We start from the raw sequence: 19,959 nt of genomic DNA, 5'->3' as shown, positions 1-19,959 counted from the left end.
TTTAGTGCATGAAGATTTATTTATATCCCATGTGCTGGCTGTGTTGTGAGAGAGGCTATACAGGTAGGTAAAACAGCCACCATTGAACTTTCCATTAAGACCACTCTGATCAGAACTATCAAGGAGGCAAATAACTGAGGTGGGCAAATGCCTGTGCACTTTACCTTCTCAAATTTCAGTGCGACTTCAGACCTAAAAGTTAAAACCAACCAAACCTGCACAGTGAGGCCTAGAATGACTCAGATGAAGCCTTGCTCTTATGCTCCTTTAAAATGTCTGCTAATGTGTAGAAACTGTCACTTGCAATTGTCATATAACACCAAATTCATTCAAGAATGAACAAGACGATATTATTTGACATATAACCTTTATTTGGATTAGTAGACATTGCACATAAAAATCTAAAGCAATTTACAACCATTAACATGACCAAGTTGTACATGCACATTTAACACTGTGTGTACATTAGAAATAGAGACAAACCAGGAGAGACAAAACCCCTTTCAAACATGCACTCCTTTTTACCTGCCAGGATCTAAGTGTGAATGAGAATCCCAGCTACTTTTTCCATTAAGTTAGGGCAACAATATCAGAGCTAGGGACAGAGCAAAGTACAATACATTATGTTTGAATTGGAGGAATGATGGCATGCCCTCACCTTAGCAGATTAATGAAGGCAGTAATATTACATGTCTGAAAAGGGCTGTATTTTGGATCTGCCAGACATGAGGATCATGAGTTTACTGAGCCGCTGCAGCAGCCAGCCTGAAAACATATTCAACATATTTAAAATATACTAATGCCGATCGGATGATCCTCATGCCGAGAGAGCACATCTGTTGTGTCTGACAAGTCAAAAACAACGAACCGCAGCTGCAATGACAATCAGAGAATCTGCACTGTCATAAGGGAGGTACCGAGGGAACCTCCTCCATCTAGAGCAAAAACACGAGCATTAAAAAAAATTACACATTTGCAAACTGCAGTGTCACAGCAGCACATATTTGTTAAGACAGCATCACAAACAGTAGCCAAGAAACCCAAATTAAATATTCGTCACAACTGTTTCCACAAAGTTGTCACTGATGCAACAAAGAGTCACAAAAAGTTATCTTTCATCACCATTTACCACAAACAGAAGAGGATTTCTAGCCAACACCTACATTTCTCCATATAAACAACATTCACCATTATCCATATTATTTTCCAACACTGCCAAATGCTTTCATCTTCAGCTCTCATCTTGCCTCAAACAATAGTGACTCACATGTACACACAGCAAATGTATGAATTACTCATTCGCACACACACACATGCACGCACGCGCGCACACACACAGCTACTGTATTCTCCAAATGCTCTTAAGGCAATGGTGGCCTGGCAACTGTGACTATTCAAGTAAATCTAAATGCATCTTCGTATGCATCTCTAACCCTTCATCTCTGTTCACCCCATAGACGCCTACGGCCTGAACGAGTTGCTCAGAAGCATGGGACACGACTATTTATCACCAAGAGACACGGTCAGCAGTTTCCCTTACAAAAACATCACAAAACGAAGAACAGTTCATTGTTATATGTAAACACTTGACAACTGAGAATAGCGTACAAGCTAACTCTGCTAACTGCGCTTATATTTGCGTGACGCTAAAAGGTTTTTTTTTTATGCCTTCACATGTTGCCGCTGACATTCACGTCAAAATAGCTGCACTAATTCAAAATCTGCCCCCAAGACAGTAAACATCAACACTAATGAAACTATTCCCAGAATACTTAACTTTCAGACAGCACAACCTTTAATCATATTATACAGCTTGATTTCTGTGCTCCACATAAATCATACTGATAGCAAAAATCACTAATACATATTTAATACACTGTAACAGTGAAGACTATATTAAAACATAACTCATTTTGCAGCTTGCTGTGCACGTGCATGATGACTGTCTGTTCATGTTGATGTTTTCCACAACAAAGATGCTTGTGACAGCTTTAAAAAGGGCAGCAGTGTGTTTTTTCTGTTTTTTTTGTTTCAACTTTTTTCCTTTTTCCCTTTAATGATATTAAACTGTTTGTTATGTCATAAATGAGCTCCTTGCTTTATAAGATAATGCAATTAAAATGGCAAATCTGGTTTTGCAGTCTGGCAAAGATGATAATGTTTCCTGGTGGTCCAGACCTTCTGAGGCACCAAACGGCCCCAAATTTACAGTATAAATCCTGTAATTCAACTGATTATGATTTACAATCAAATATAACCAGTCAGGGAATGTCCTTCATGATTAGGGCGACAACATTAGTTTGCTGTTTTTATTTCTTATTTTTCTCGGGCAAAATTGTATGTATAAATAATCTTTACACACAAACACACAAATAAAGTAAATTTCAAACCCTCATCATAATTTGAAAGAAATCCTTTGAAGAATGATTTTCTCTGGCTTGTTGTTAAAACATTTATTTGAATGAATGATTAAAATCTCATTTAACACTTGTAGTTCAATTGTACCTCTATTTCCTCACAATGACTTTAACCTTGTTAAACTTTATAAAGACAATGCACAAGACACTTAGGAAAGGGTTAGAGGACAGATGCTTGTCTGGTTTCATGATGAAAATATAGTTCATTTATAGTTACTTCAGACAAAACATGCTTAGATACATGTATGCAAAATATCAGTATTTCGCTACCCTTAAATCTCACAGCTCTGCTGTCATTCTACACCTCATCCTGCCAAGATACAGTTTCTTGTCCAAGTCTCCACCTGCTTCATCTTTGCTACCACCACCAGCACCAAGACTGAAGGAGTCCTACCTCCTCCCATCATCCATCATCAGACGCAGCTTTGCTATGTAACTTCACCTGAGTCTAATTGCCAAATAATTTATAACTGAAACTTTGTATTTCAATAATTCCAATTTTCAATTCATCCAAATAGTCATTTATCACTGACTATGGCTGCTGCTGCTGGTCATTTATATGTATTGAGCTATTTAAAATAGAAACAAAAACTATGTTAAAATGCCTTATTGTGTCATTATTATTTTTTTTTTTTTTAAAGAATTAGTTATCTTAATGCTGAATGTGATATTAATCATAGCAAAGCCAAGATTTACATATCAGTTGGGAATCTGGACAGACGTTTATTTAACATTCAGATAACCGAGATTGAATTTTTACATTTATTTTCTTATCAGCATTTTACGGCTGGAGAGCAGATTTGCCACGAATGCCCCTGCCTCCGCTGCCCACTCAGGCAAATTTACTTCTCAGGCAGCTTTGCTTCCACTAAACAATTACAGCACTGTTCAAACTGTCAACCACGTGCACCAGAGAGTCCCTGTGCAACACCTGTGGACAGTATTCTTATCATTCTTCAGCAGCATTTCCCCTGAGCACAACTGCACCATGCGTCAGCTACACTAGTGTCAATATCCCAGCATTTATTGTAACAAATGGCTACACCTTTACATAAGGGAACCACTCTAAAATGCAAGCAGCAGCTAGAGTTCATTGGAGAATTACCCAATGTCATGTATCGCAGAGACATGTAGTGAGTAAGGCTGAAGAAAAAGCTATTGTCACGCATGGAGCAGGGTATGTGCCATCGTCATGCATGTTAATAAGAAGCTGAAGCAAGAGGAGGCGAGGATGGTAGAGAAGTCAATCAATGCAACCACTTACAGGTTTGTATAGCCTTTAAGGAGAAGAGGGGGATGTGTAGCTGGCATGATAATTAAAGAATGTGTCACATTATAAAGGCCAACCCATTGACTGAACATGATTGATTACTCAATCTAATACAAGTCTGTGGTAGTGCATGAAACAAGAACAATATTTCTACTGTATGAACAGTGTTGAGGCTGGATGAACAGGCCATAAAAAACACATTGTTCACACTTACTCTTCTTCACACTGACGTTTAGATTGTGTGTAAGTGAAATATACTAATGAGCGGTCCAAGCACAAACTATTCATTATCACAGTTATTTTTAGAATGAGATTCATTTTCATGGCCAGTTTTAATTGCTGTGAAGGGAGAAAGCAGTATTTATTGGCATCTGTCCGTAATTGGTTGCGAGCAAATTCATAATTGAGCCAGAGTGTGTGTTTGTAGCTGATGGATGAGATGCGGTGGGCTGGGGAGTGAGGCGTAACAACCTCTTTGACACTGCAGGGAAATAAGTCTGTTATAATTCTCCAGAACAAAAGTGCTCCTCTAATGTGGGAAACACCACCAGCAGATGCCTAAATATCTCCCGTCTGCTGCTCAGTGCAGCGGCAGATCTGTGTTCACAAGGGAGGAATGTCTGCTTTACAAAGATTTAACAATGAGTTTGTCAGATCAGACTGAAAAACATAATTCATTTTCCGTGACATCACTTTCGTGTGCATACTTTAGATCAGAGATATACATACAAAACTAAATGTCCCTGTGGAAATCAGTAGAGCTCAAACACTGTCAGAGGGGTAGATGAATGTCTGCCTCTTGAGCTTCAATGATGATGGGGCCTGAGCGTGCACAGTGACACATGAAGGATCTCTGTAATGTTCTGTTTGTCAATTTGTCCATGTGAGATCAGAGTTGTCTCAGTAAGATTTACTAGGCTAGTCTGGGTGTGTCAACAATATTGTCATTTGCTATATTTTCCATTATACATGCTGAGATTTCAGCTGACAAAATTATGTGCCCTAAAGTAGCTCTCCCACTGTACCCACTGTAGAACATACATAAAAGGAAGTGTGCTGTTGCTCTCTCTCTCACTCTCCCTGTATCTCTCTCTCTCTCTCTCTCTCTCTCGATAGATAGATAGATAGATAGATAGATAGATAGATAGATAGATAGATAGATAGATAGATAGATAGATAGATAGATAGATAGATAGATAGATAGATAGATAGATAGATAGATAGATAGATAGATAGATAGATAGATAGATAGATAGATAGATAATGAGGGTTCTGGGAAGTACCTGTACATTGCACTTAACAGACTGGTTTACAAATGCAGTTCAGCAATAGGAGCAATATCTGGTGCTATAGCTACTATGTCATTTTAAGCATTAGTTGCAATGATGTTGATAAACCATATTTACATCAAGCAGCAAACTCCAGGGCTAAAAAATTAAGCCATTGCAGAAGTTCCAAAAATTCCAGTCCCTACAATAGCCACTGACACCCTCTCTAAAAGTGAATCAGTCATTATGTTCTTTCGCTATTTTTTATTATATCTATGGTAATATTCAGTAATTTAAGATGAACACAGGAGGGTTAATAAAGTTTTTATAATATGATATGTGGAATTTATTACCTTAGAAAGATAAAATGCCTTTTAAAATGCTTTCCATAAAGAGCAGAATAGAGGCCCAAGCACATAAAAGAAACGTCTTTTTTGTGCTTGGGCTTACATAATTTTTTTTCGTTTGATTTTTTTTTTTTATGTCATGACATGAATATCACATAACAACCCACACGTTTATCATTTGCCATGTAGCAATTTATAACATCTGGTGAATATTTGCAGCTTAAGAGTGTTTCAGAACTTTTAAACTACACTTCTAACTCCAATAGTTAGAGGAAAAATAATATTTGGTAAATATAATATTTAGTTTTCAGTGGTGATAGTCTTTGTTGTCTTCATCCCACCTGATGCTAATGCCATCATTATCAAACAGCAGCGCATCCATTCAGTCACCCGCATGTGGGCGACTTTAACCACTGGTGTCTTAAAACAGTACTCCCCAACTTCTACCAGCATGTGACATTTGCAACATTTGCTGCTAGAAGTAGTCAAAGTCAGGAATGAAGACGATCACAGCCCGAAGAGGCTCAATCACAGCTACAGGACTGCTTTGATCACACAACCTGGGATTTATTCAACCAAGCTGGAGGAATGCACAGAAACTGTGCTTTTTTATATCACAAACTGTGGATGACAAGCAACGTCCAAACACTCTTCAAAAACCACAACACTTTCTTCAGAACAAGTGACAGAGCCTGTTACAGCAGAGAAAGAGCCAATCTAAAAGAGCGGAATAAAGATGATGAAAAGGGCCTTCAAGAGCAGGACTGAGGACCATCTGATACATAATGGCTCCTGGAGGGTTTGGCAAGGGTTACAGCATAAAATCACTATGAATGTGAATCATTGTGAATCACTGTGGAGGAGCTAAATGGTTTCTTCATCCAGTTTGAGGCCACAACAGACTCACTGCAGGAACAGGATGAGGGATATTTGCTAAGGTCAGACATGTGCTAAGGAGAGTACTCCAAGCATGTGCTAACCAGCTCACTGGGGTATTAGAAAAAGTCAAGTCAGGCACTATAATTCCTTTTCCCAAAAAGCCAGTCTCTGTGGACTTGAATGATTATAGGTCCATTGCACTTACTGTATGGCTGTGATTATGAAATGCTTCAAGAAGCTTGCCAAGCATCACATTAAAAGCCACCCCTCTCCCACACCTAATTCCACATGCTTACAAAGCTAAGAGATCCTCAGAAGAGGCAATTGCCATAGCAATCCACACAGCAATAAACCACCCAGAACACCAAAGGAGCTATGTAACTATAGCTCTGCATTTGATATCATAATTAGAGACATTCTAGTCAGCAAACTATAAAACTTAGCCCTCTCATCTGCACCTGGATCAAAGTCTTCCTCATTAACCGCTCACAGAGAATCCTAACAGGACACCACCGCTCTTCCTCCATCACTCTAAACACCAGTTTGTGTGCTGAGCCTGGCCCTCTGCGTCCTCTGCACTCATGACTGCATACCAGTTTGCTTGTCCAACACCTTGGCTGACAACACAACCGTCACTGGGTTTATCACATGAGAATCTATGAGAGCATACAGGAACAAGATAAAAAGACCGTCAGGGTGATTCTCAGTGAACAACCTGACACCGAACAGCACAAAGACAAAGGAATTCGGACTGTACTTCAGGAGGAAATTAGACACTGATCTGACCCCTCTCTTCATGTGGAAAGGGCACAAACATTCAAGTTTCTGAAGGTCTTCATATCTGAGGACCGTAAAAAGTAAGGACAGGAGATAAAACACAGACAGGATGCTGATGGTGGCCTTGTACTGGGCAACAAATGAGAGGCTGGTAACATACTGCATGTCCGCGTGGTATGCAGGCTGCAGATATGAAAGTACTCCAGAGAAAATCACTGGGTGCCCCCTCTCCCGTCTGGAGGACATTGCCCATTCATGCTACCTGAGCAGAGCTGCCAACATCATCAAGGACTTCACTCACGCAGGCTTTTAGCTCAGTTTCTTCTCTCATGCAATAAAAATCAAATGAGAAAAAACAATAAAAGTGTGTCACCCATCTGGCTTATTATTATTATTATTAATGTACATACAGATTTGTATATTTTATACAGGTTTTTAGATCTTTATTTATCCTAGATTTTATTGTTCGTCTTAGTTATAATCCTGTATTTTAGTGAGCGTCCGTTTTTTTTTTTTACGTTGCACCACAGAGTAACATCTCAGTTTCCTTGTATATATTTACAATGACAATAAAGGCCATTCAATTTAGAAGCAGGCACTTTGTCCACAAGGCAAATGTATTATCATCATTAACACAGACAACCAGCAACTGACTGCAAAACATCAAACACAGTTTTAAAGTTACATAGCAATTCATGGGTTTGTTGTTATAGCTACATAATTACTATTTAGTTAAAAAGACTGTCTCACAGATCATGTAGCCAACCACTACTAACATCCACACCGCAAATATCTAAGCAAACACTTTGCCTCTGTCTACAACAGATAACTGTATACTCTGGTGTTGTGCTTTTTCATAAAAGCCATGGAGGTATTTACACTTAAGACTGGGTTTCTTAAGATAATCGATATATAATTTTATTCACAGTCATAAATGAAGCTTCTATACTGCTACATCACATGGCATATTTTTTCACTTCACATGAATGTCCCTATGAGCACGTGTTAAAAACAAAAAGCTGGGGGGTTGTTGGGTCTCGTGTTGCCTCTGTAGCTGTCTTTTTTGAATTGTTGTGAATCCATTTCCCTCAACAGGTTCCCATAGTGCTGACAGTAGTGTAACTAAACTTGGACATGGACGCACCTGTTGCCATAGCGTCCTCCTCATTGTCCCGAAGCCCACGATGACGACGCCGATGGCAAGGCGCGATGCAACATGAGAACGTGGCGAGCAGAGCTTTGCGGAAGCGTGTGTTCATGAAGCAGTAAATAATCGGGTTGACGCAGGCGGAGGTGTAGCACAACAAATGGATAAAAGCGATGGGGGCCCCTGAGAGCGTCTGTGTGGCAGAGCTTTCATCAAAAGCCCGCCAGGTGTTGACACAGTACAGTGGCATCCAACAGACAAAGAACAGGACAACAATCACCACCAACATGCGAATGACTCGTTTTTTGGCCTCTAGCTTGGCTTCTGATGTGTTGCTGCGTGGCCTCTCTGCCTTGATCGCCCTGCCTGATGCAGCCATGGCAGACATCTCCATCGTGTGCGGCCGCTGGACTGCAGTCACATAGCAACCATCTCCATCATCACTGCCAGCAGACACAGTAGAGGTCAGGCCATTTACATCTGAAATGACAAACAGGGTGAAAGAGAGAATATTTTGGTGTTAATTAAATGCAATAAAAACAAATTCTCAGCCAAGTTCTTTAAAACCTCATCCTGTGTTTGAGCGGTGCTCCTGATTCGTGATACTTTATGCCTTTTCTGCCCTTTGGGGATGGGTCTGGATTATATCAGAGGCAAATTAAAATTCAAAACACAAAGACATAAAGGACAGACACTACTTGAAGGTTTAAGTGAACTGATGCCAAACCACTGGAACAAAACAAAAATACAGAACATAATTAAAACAATAAAAATACTGGATATAGGTATTATTCCAAATGATTGCACACTCAGTAGCAATGAAAATATAGACATAAAACTGTGTATTACTTTGAGAATCCATCCATCATGTCGGGGCCTTCTTCTGGCATGCTTTAAATCATTTAACGACACCTCTGCACCTTATAATGTTTTATCCTATGCAACTAAATTGCCACGTCGTTGGAAGGAAATTACATCAACATAATGAAAAAAGCAATAAAGTCACAAACATCCTATAATGGAGTGCTGTATCCACTTGTGATGCCTTCAGCATTATTAAACTTTCAGACATTTACAGCACTTGATTAATGTTAGGGAAAAATGTTGTCTCCGTTTAGAGAAGAACGAGTTTGTAAGTACCTGAAATAAAAAGTACTTGTTTACTTTTTTTTTTTAAATCATTTAATAACCTCAACCAAACAGTTTTTTTCTGAATACAAACCCATGGCTTTGTGTGTCCAAATGATTCCAATCACCAACTGCATTAAAACTAAAATTTTAAAATCAATTTAATTGTGAAGGAATACATTTTCTACAAGTCTGCGTTGTTAAACATAAATGGTCTTGATATCAGAGTGATTCTGCCATCGCATTAAGAATAGTTTCTTCTGGGAAATCATCTTTTATCCTGCAGCCAGCTGACTAACTCCCGTGTAAGGTTATTTTGGAGCAATTTAAAGAGCAACTTCTTGCCTTGATAGATGGAATATTAGCAAGTAATTCTTACTAGCCTATGGGGGTATTATAATTCAATAAAGCAATTTGAAAACCTTGCTTTCCCTCTATAAAGAAAGAATAAAAAAGGATTCAGAATTAAGAGCCTCGGGGTACCCCATACAAACAAGATCTGGTATTGTAAAGCACCTGCTGGATTATTAAACACATTTCATAGAGGCAGTTTTGCAGTCTGTGAGGTAAGATGCAATTTTTCAATCTCTTCTCCTTCCCTGTTTGTTTTTAATCCATATTGTTTTCCTCCAAAAACTCTTTTTATATTTGTACAATCTCTTTCTCTCTGAGAGCAAACAGATGGTAATGTCCATGCCTGCAGCTGCCAGCCAATCCATCCTCTAATGGAGCATCAGCAAGGACAGTCAGTGCTGCTATCACCCCAGACACGAGTTCGTATTCCAATAAAAGGTTATGTTTCACTTAGCCTGCGCACACTACAGCAATTGTAGCACTAATGAAATTGTTGTACTTAAAAAAATCCTCATAATTCACACAAACCCTGTAGAAAAAAAATGTAAGGTTAGAACTTGTTTGGTATGAGCTGGTAAGAGTTGTGGCATTCAACGAAATCAAAACAAGAGTAAGGTCAATTAGAGAGCACTGACTGATCTGACTCATGTATATCATATAAAAAACTCAATTGAATTACTCATAAAATGTCAATGTATTAAAAAAAAACATCTACTTTGTGTTTGTTTTTGGAGTCTATCGTCTATTCGACTATTTTGTGCTTTTAACTGTTTAGTGAAAATACTAAGTATACTCTCTGTATACTGGAGCTACACACACAGATGAACTGAAATACAAGACCAACAAAAGTTCTATATAAACATTTAATATGAAGACGTTTTTTACTTCCTTTAACAAATCATTTCGATTAATATTTTTGCGATTCAGTTTAAAAGTGTAAAAAGTATGAATACAAGTAAAATTATTGTTATGGCACATTGATTCACCTGTCCATGTATTGAATTACTGCTCTTTTTCTCCAAAACATAAGTGTTAATATGTGTGTCCTTTTTATATTTATGTATTTACATTTATATACATTTGCCTCATTTTATATGATAGCTATGCCGTGTGTCGTGTGCATGCTGTTATGACAACTGAGATTAATAAGCTTTCTCTGTTTCTGATTCCGATTTAAATGTTGCTGTAGTTTTCTCTGTGTTTTATTGTTGTTTTCTTGGAGACACATGGCTTTCTGGAACATTAATTCAAACTTACTATTTTCTTTATGTTTTCTTTTATGTTTTCTATAAGTACTGTAGTGTAAATGGCCTCACCTGAAGAATCTTTTTTATGGCCCATTTCAAACTGGATGCCTCGATAAAGTTCTCTCGAGATCAAACCGTAGGCCACGATCATCATCACGCCTGGAATGGCGAACAGTACAAGCAACAGCAGAATGTACCTAAAAGAGAGACGAGAAGTTTAAAAATCCAACCACAGTGGACAAAAAAAACAATAACACGTGAACTGAGTTGCAGTCTGTATATATCTTATGAGTAACGCATTCATCACGTGCTTTGCATGTTTGCCTGTTGGTTTGTTGGGTCACAGCAAAGCATTGCATTTGAACATTTTAACATCCAACAAGCTTGTTGCCTGGACCAGAAATAAAAACACAACTTGGATAAAAATGGAAACAAGTAAAGACAGTACTTCTGGAACAAAATTCATAGCAGTTGTACATATACAGCATTATTACATGAGCGGTGTCTGCTAATGGGTCGCGCCACACTCAGGTTGAAGGCGGCTCTCAATTACACACCTGCAAATGTTACAGTGAGTGAATTTAACAAAACAGGGATGTTTTCCTGTTGGCAAAATCTGAACACTGATGGAAAAAAAGTCCTTCTTTCCAAGGATTTTTTAAAGTGGTCTCTTGAGGATTAGTTCTCCAGGCTTTCTGAAGGTCTTTCAGAGTTTGTCTTTGGTACTTAATGAATCTCTTTTCTTTTCTTTCTTTCTTCTGTTCTTTCTTTTTGTTAAGCCAGCAAATACCTACCTATGAAAAGGAATGTAACTACACATAACAGACCATAAGCAAAAAGAAAAAAACATTTTAAATTATATCTTTAGGCCCTTTGTTACAAGCAGCCGTGTTGCAAAACCATATAATTTGTTCCCATTTATTTGGTTGATTGTATGAAAAATGCCAACGTTAGCACAGTTTGACAGGCATAAATTAGAAGTTTGGCACCAACAAGGTGATTCCCTAAGATATTAGTTGAAAACACAGTTTTGGTATGTCCTTCACAAAGCCTGGAGACTGAAGACTACTCATAGAAATGAAAAGAAAGCAAAATGTTTGTTTCTAAGCTCATTAGAATTGTGCAAACTCTGTTTTTTCCTTATGTGCTGTATTCCCATGTATGTTTGGTCATATTTCAATCAATCACTGCTTCTATTTCTCATTTCCCCAGCAAAATATAAAGAAATCAGGCTTGAGACACACAGTATTGTGTGTCTAAATAAAATAATAATAATAATAATAATAAAAGTCTTGCAGGGAGACTGATGAGATAATGTCTCAAGTGGAGATTAGACCAATGACCTTTCCATTTTTAACAATTCCCAAGGTACTCATCTAATCAGCCATTTCATGAAGAAACACATACCGCCGAGGGACGGCTGCACATTGATATTCCAGAGGTTTATACAAATACGTTCACCATTGTAGACACACACACAGTGAGACAGGATTATAGTTTTCATTGAGACACACAGAAAAGGCATAGATACGCTTTAAAATGTATAATCTTTTTATGTGGACTGGATGTTTTGAGGCCATTTGCTACATAAATTGAAAAACAAATGAAATGGGATCTAGGGCTCAGTGAAAGATTCACAAGGTGAAAACAATACCAGCTCTGCTGCTGGAGCTGCTTCGCTCTATGGGTCAAATGTTATGATAATACATCAGAGACAGTGGGAGCAGAATTTATACCCAGAAGAGAAAATCAAATACAAACATGACAAATCAGACACAAATACACAAAACAAAAATAATGAGCACACAAAGATAATCACATGGTCGCCTGAAATTACATCCAAAGCCTGTTTTATCATAATTCATAACAAAAACACACTGAAGCACGCTCTGTTGTCTTCACCTGTCCTAATGTTTCCACATAAACATTGAACAGACATAGTTAAAACAGGCTCCAGGTCCAAACATGGAAGTGAATGAGATATTTCAACACAGAGTGGCTTACTGAAAGGACACAGAGACACACACACCACTCATAAACAGACACAGTTCATCTAAAGTTTATTACAAAGAAAATCACTTTGTGATTGCAAGTGTTGTGAAAGTAAAGAAGGAAGGATGGCCCGACAGCGGGCTTGATGATGAAGTAAAAATATAGCAGGAAATGTGTGTTTATAATACGAGTAAAATGTTCTAACATATTTCCTATGAAGAAATAGGAACTTTTAATCTTCAGTCTTATAGTTGCCAAAAATATTGTTGCATGGAGTTAATTTAATGCCTGACTAAATGAAGGCTATGTAGCATGACTGAAATTTCATGGTATATTAGACCATCCTGACTTAAAACAACTTCCACTGTGTGACTGCGTACCATATCCACTCATGGTGTCTGTGTTCGTTAATCCAGGAGACATCCTTCTCTAAGTTTCAGAGCATTAATGACTTTTCAGATATGTTTTGTTGTTGTTTTTCTTATATTTTTTTATCAAATATGCATACAATAAATATATTACCTCACCACAATGTTAAAGAAATGAAAAAGTATAACAAATAAAATGGTCTACATAAGAGACACTGATTTTCCATCTATCTCTTTGTAGTCTCTTCTTATTTTTCTCCCACACTAGCTCATTAGGTAAGAATTAGAATTTGTAATGAAAACAACTTAAAACAAATGTCATAGTAGTAAAAGAAGACATCAACTTCCACAATTACCCTAGCCATAGCAAATAAATCAGTAAATCAGAATTTTTCAGAAAACACTGCAATGATGGGTCTTGGTGCTGCAGGTGTACTTGGTGTGGTATGTAATTCACTTATTACAAGGTGTTGCTTCACATAATTGATTTGGCAGAGTTTTATGTCAATCCTGTCACAATCCCAAAGGGGATTTGTATCTCCAGCTGGAATCAAACTTGGCAAGAGAATGTGTGGATACTATGGATACTTGATACATAGCTCATATACACACATATATACACATGGATACAAAGACTTTATTGTTATGAGGAAAAATAAATAAGTCGCCAGCAGAAAAAAAAAACGTTGCAAACTGACAAAACAGAACATTTGCCAGTTTGCTGTTGTGGAGCATTCAGACGTGTGCTAACACAATGCCACAATTGACTTCCCAGCAAACCACCACCCCTAAGGTTAGACTGTAGAACAGGGGCCCCAACTCCAGGCCTCGAGAGCCGGTGTCCTGCAGGTTTTGGATCTCACCCTGGGTCTATACACCTGAATCAAATGATTAATTCATTACCAGGCCTCTGGAGAACTGCAAGACATGTTGAGGAGGTAATTTAGCCATTTGAATCAGCTGTGTTGGATCAAAGACACATCTAAAACCTGCAGGGACACCGGCCCTCGAGGCCTGGAGTTGGGGACCCCTGCTGTAGAACAATCAAGAATATGGTGGCATGGACTTCTGGAGCAATGCCCTTTGGACAGACAAGACTAACGTGAAGATTTTTGCTACATTTGGCAAAAACCAAATGCAACATATCAGCACAAACATCTCAGTGTCGTGCTGCACAGCCACGGGAACTGGGTACCTTGCGGTCATTGAATTGACCATGAACTGCTCTGTATACTAAAGTATTCTAGAATCAAATGTGAGGCCATCTGTCTGACAGCTAAAGCTTGGTTGAAATTGGGTCATGCAACATGACCGTGATCCCAAGCTCACCGGCAAATCTATAACAGCCTGTCTGGGGGGGGGGAGAAGCTTTTTACGTCACGTTACAGAGTTATCCGAAAGTAATATAACAAAGTGCAGAAATCAAGTTTTTGATATTAAAACTCGTTTTTCAAGGTGTGTACTAAGTTTTTCATAGAACTGAAGATTTGTGTGAAAAACTTTCTTTACTGAGTTTACCCAGTTGATAAGGGTTGAGGGTAAGGGGTAAGCTGCATCCACAGTGGAAGCGATTCATTCGTCATGTTTCACTTTGAAGCTTAAAGGTGGTTGCTTGCAGACATTCCAGGTTCCTGTTGCCTAGGTAACCCCTCTAATGTATTTATGATCAGGTCATATCAGATCTCATTCACTTTGCACTGGCATTGCATGTTACAGATTACGGGCCATTAAAGTAAATTTCTGTCAATTTTTTTCTCATAATTTTAGAATAAGAAAAAACATTATTCCGAGAACGGTTTATTTTGTGTAATGTAATTATCTAATAATCTTTTTTTTAATTCATTGTAACTTCATTTAGTTTGAAAATGTTTAGTTGTAGCTTAGTTTTTAATAGTGCCAGTGCTAGTTTTAGTCTTTTTAATTATATTTTAGCTATTTTGTATTGCATAGTGTACATACCTCTGTGTTAAGATTTGCAAAAATTAGTACAGGTATTTCAATAAATACAGACTCACAGTGTTGTAACACATCAATCAATGCCTAACCAGGCAAGTTGCAATGCAAACTATAATAACCCTGGTCATCGGCGTAACTTTGTGCTGAACATTGGGGGGGGGGTCAAGCTCTCTGTCTAAATAAATAAATAAATCTGGGTAAATTCCCAGATGAGTAAACATGCAACTATTTTGCTGGTGATACCTGAAATGAGTGAAGAAAATCAACAGCCTATTTATGCAAGATAATTCATAATTTTATTGAGGGGGTTATATTGGTTGGGTCTGATTATTGGGGGGGGTCATAAGCCCCTAATGCCCCTGGAAATTACACCCTTGACCCTGGTGATGGGTGAAGAGTATTTTTTTTAACATAGCACTCATGATTTGTGTTACCAAAGTGAACCAAGACACGCACCAGGTCTGCTCCGCAGTTGCGACAGGCCACTTGTGGCGACACCGGTGTGCTGTAGTGTTGTCACGGCGCGGAAACGACTCCAGGTGACTGATGATCGGATAGGGGATCATAATGATCAAGGCCAGCGCCCACGTGGCAGCAATCACCCGATAGGCGTGCGAACGGGTCTGCCATACCCGTGACTTCAGGGGGTTACAGATGGCGCTATAGCGCTCAATTGCTATGGCAACCAGGCTAAAAGTGGAGATGCTCACGGATATGCCTGTTGGAAAACAAAACAAAAAAGTAAGCAGGTAAAATACTGTGTTCTTGCTATCTTGTATCTAATGACATCTTTTATTGTACTGTATAAACCTTTATTACTGCTCAGTGCCAAAAAAGAGTTTGGACCCATAATAAAAAAATAACACAAAGCAAGTAGGCTATTATCTGCAATCATAACAAAAAGCTGCAGTCGGTGGAGACGTGTTTGCAAATGAATATAGTGTGAGGTGGAGACAGTTATCTGAATCATGTGGTGGAGGAAATCATGCTGGCCTGAGCCACAGATTTGATCTGCCAACCCTGTAGTGACAGGGCAAGACGGGAAATTACTCTTCACCTCTCTTATCCAGGTCTTCAGCAAGAATACACAATACAGACTGTGTGTGTGTGTGTGTGTGTCAGAGAGAGGGAGCAAGAGACCCTTAGGTGCCCTATGGTTATATACGAAGGAAGCTTTAGAGCATCCCCAAGGAAGCAGGAGACAATCCACCAATAGTCTCCCCTTAGGGTCTCTGTCCTTTTCTTCAGTGCACCTTAATGATGGCTGCCTTCATTCATAAGCCCCGTGCTTTACATGAGCCTCCTTTTCTCTTCAGTTCTCAAATAATTCTGGGCACAAAAGCCCTCCTGTTCTTGTTTGTTTTATTTTTTTTGACATATTTTAATATCGATAATTGCATTGGAATTTCTTATGTTATTAACATAAAAATGTTATGTCCTCTCTTTTTCCAGGTATCTGCGTTACAGTACATTAATTAACTACTTAAATGAAATAAGCAACCATATTACACACTGAATTAAAGACTAAAGCTTACCTCCATCTCATTCCCCCTTCAAATTATTTTAAGAGGCCATTCTGTAGAAAATATATACTTAAACATTATGCTTAACTCTTTCCACTCCGTGGGCAAATATGTTTCTGCTATTTGTGCAAACGCAATTTTTCAATGGTTGCCAAGGATTCACTCATTAAATTGTGCTTCATTTACTCTATGCAGCAACCAATTTGGTGGAGACGCAGTTGAGAATTCAGGTTCAGTAGCCCCAGTCTAATGTTGATATTTCATCATCACATTTTATCTTTAAAGATGTAAAATTGCGCGTAAAAGGCTTCAGACTGAGCGGGTTAGGGGCACGTCATCCTTGTTACAAGCAAGTGAGAATATGTGCCACTTGTATAAGCTGAAGGTCAAAAGGTGAGAGATCCTAACCCTCTGTCTGCTATTGCTTCCCATTGTTTTCACAGATTTTATTAAGGTTAAGTGAAGTACAGGATTAGAAAGCAACAGGAACACTATAGTCAGTGCATCTGAATGGTGTCTTCATTTAGTATGAAACCACCAGCTGCCACTGATGATTGTTTCATTTTCTAATAATCCAAGTTAATTGTTTTGCAGGTAAAATTGACTTAGCTTTGCAGTCAAACTCGAAATGTAATTGCTTAGATTTAAAATAGCAGATGATGCCAAATCAGCTTGCATCAGACAAAAAGATTTTTGCTTTTGAAAAATGATACATAATCAATGATTACATGATACATGATTATAGATTTTCTTTTGTTTAAGCCATTATTTTGCCTTTGCGTTAAACTTTTTAAATGCAGTTAATTTGTTTGTTTTTGTTTTTTCTATTTCTGGTTGCAAAGTATTCCAAATCTTTGGGCCCTTAACTGTAAATGATGACTGACCAAATATCCTTTATAGATAACTCAATCACCATTAACAACTCCCCTCAGAGCCCAACTAATTTACCAAAAGCCAGAAAAGTAATTCCGTAGTGAACTGAAAAATGTATCTCTTTATAATCTGCAGACAAATGTCTGATGAGGAAAGAATTAAGAAAAGTGTCCAGGCAAGCATGAATGTTGCCTATAGTAAATGCCATAATTGGAGAAAATTATGTTCTTTTATTCATCCTCATCCTTTAGTCACCAGATAGCCGCCCCTCCCTGAGCCTGGTTCTGCTCCAGTATTCTTACTGTTAAAAGGGAGTTTTTCCTTCCCACTGTCGTCATTGTTGGGGTTTTCCTTTTCATTTTTCATTATCATAAGGTCTTTACCTTACATTATTAAATGCCTTGAGGTGACTGTATTGTGATTTGGTGCCATAGACATAGATTTGAATTGAACTAAAATGTAATATTTACACACTGCTTGCTAACAAATGACAGCATCAGCTTTTAGCTTTGTAATTATCTGTAACCTACTGTTGCTGATTTAGATTTCATACATTATTAATACATATATTGTGTATTCATTTATATAATTCATATATCATTAATACTGATTTTTAAATGTTATATGTTCTTGTAAATATGAGATGGAAAGTGACTCCCATTAGTCTGGAGTGACTCTAAATTTGCAGATATTTGCAGAAATTTGGAGCAAAGTTACTGAAAGTTGCTTCACATTCTTTAGTTTCATGGCATTAAAATGGCTTTTGATGATTTGCTATCCTCACCACAAACTTGAACTTTAACACTGTTCACAGAAAAGCCCATACAGGCTCCCTGAAGAAATTCCCATTGGTAGAGATACTTTTAACCTCCATCAGAAGGTGTCTGACCTCTCATCTTATGGCAAACCACCGATGTGCGACTGTGCTGCTTAAAATTCAACTGCATCAGATTTATACAGCATTTCATAGCAGTTCTTCTGTATCAGCTAAAAAGATTATCACCAACATTGTACCAAGGACATTTGCACATACATTATCGTTCTGTAAAACACAGCTATATTTACAGTGTATGTCTATATATGTCTTTACCATAGGGAAACCTAAAATTTATGGTACAGATAGATTAAAATGAAATAAATTGTATCTCTCCAATAAGCTTAGCTAAGAAAATTTAAGAAACTAAAAATGTTCCTAAAATGTAAAAAGGTAGCTTCCAAATATCTGAAATCTGAGGCTTACTCTGGATTTATTTCACATCTTTTACAGTATAGAAAAAACTGTGAAAAGAGAAGCAAATAAGTGTTTTGGGACCCCGTCCTTCACTACACCCCTTTTCTCTCACCCATGAGGTAGGTGACTATCTTGCACATGGCAGCTCCAAAGATAAAGTCCTTAAGGATGCTGGGGATGAGGTTGAAGGGCATGCAGAAGATGGCCATCATCAGGTCACTGACGGCAAGAGACAGCAAGAAGGTGTTGGTCACTGTGCGCATGCGCTTGTTGACCGTTAGAACAACAATGATCAGCAGGTTTCCGAATACACTCAGAAAGAAGATCAGCGAATAGAGCAGGATCCGAAGTGTGTGGTCTTCATCTGGTAACAAAAAGAAGAAGAACAGAGGGAATATTAGCGTGCTAAAGTGTTAGTCTGTTTTCATTCAGTGGTGTACTCTTCACTTTTTAGCTTCATAAAGCTGTCTAATTCTCGCTGTGTTTATTAAGTTGTAAAAGTCAATGAGTGAGCAGGGTCTTATCTGCTAGGATTTGTCTCTTAAAGGTGGAACGTCTGATTGTGCAGCCAACAGCAGTACAATTGGGAGTTGTTACTGTTAAAATATTATTATTTTATTGTAATACTTTGCACAGTTTTTATTACCTTTAAACTGCTCTGGTTTGTTTGTAAAATGTTAGACGCTATTAAGCGACAATATGCCATGGCCACAATGAAGGACATTACAGTGTCGGTGACTCTGTGTCCAAACTGTTATGGTGTGAAAAGTGTCCTGACAGTTCAATTTATCCCCAGCTGAAAATTTGCAGAGTGGCACTGCTCTGTTTCCTGTCTATAAACACTGTGTTGGCCAAAAATTGTTGTGGTCCAAGAGCATCAGCAACAACAGAGGGGACCTTGTTTTTACATCCAGTAGTGGTCTCTTAAAAATCATAAAATATTGATCATATCATTGATCACAAAATATAAGAGACACTATTCGTCAGCATCTCTTGTATTTTGTTTTGAGATTTACTTTGTGTCTGTTTATTGCCTTGGTTATGTTCTTCTGTTTTCTGTTCCCCTCTTGTTCACATTTTCCCAATTTGCCCTCAGCGTATAGTTCCTGTTCTACCTTTGTCAGTGTGCCTGATTGGCCTCATTTGTGTGCTTCCTGTTGTTCCTAGAGTTTGTGAATTTTG

General features: G+C 38.2%; 1 protein-coding gene across 1 annotated transcript in view; it reads right to left on the bottom strand.

Moving 5' to 3' along the window:
* Positions 1 to 350: 350 nt before the first annotated feature.
* cckbrb (cholecystokinin B receptor b) overlaps positions 351 to 19,959 on the bottom strand; it is a 38,527-nt gene continuing 18,918 nt past the window's right edge. The window contains exons 2-5 of the mRNA XM_084908151.1: positions 18,890 to 19,141; positions 15,607 to 15,868; positions 10,904 to 11,031; positions 351 to 8,585 (exon numbers count right to left, since the gene is read on the bottom strand). Of these exons, the coding sequence (XP_084764277.1) occupies positions 8,047 to 8,585; positions 10,904 to 11,031; positions 15,607 to 15,868; positions 18,890 to 19,141 (1,181 nt within the window). The 3' untranslated portion in view covers positions 351 to 8,046. The remainder of the gene's footprint in view (positions 8,586 to 10,903; positions 11,032 to 15,606; positions 15,869 to 18,889; positions 19,142 to 19,959) is intronic.

The sequence above is a fragment of the Perissodus microlepis genome, chromosome 16 (genome assembly GCF_051167445.1).
Source record: "Perissodus microlepis isolate ML-2025 ecotype Zambia chromosome 16, ASM5116744v1, whole genome shotgun sequence".
Lineage (NCBI taxonomy): Eukaryota > Metazoa > Chordata > Actinopteri > Cichliformes > Cichlidae > Perissodus > Perissodus microlepis.
The sequence above is the reverse complement of the archived record's forward strand: the minus strand, read 5'-3'. Positions and strand labels throughout refer to the sequence as shown.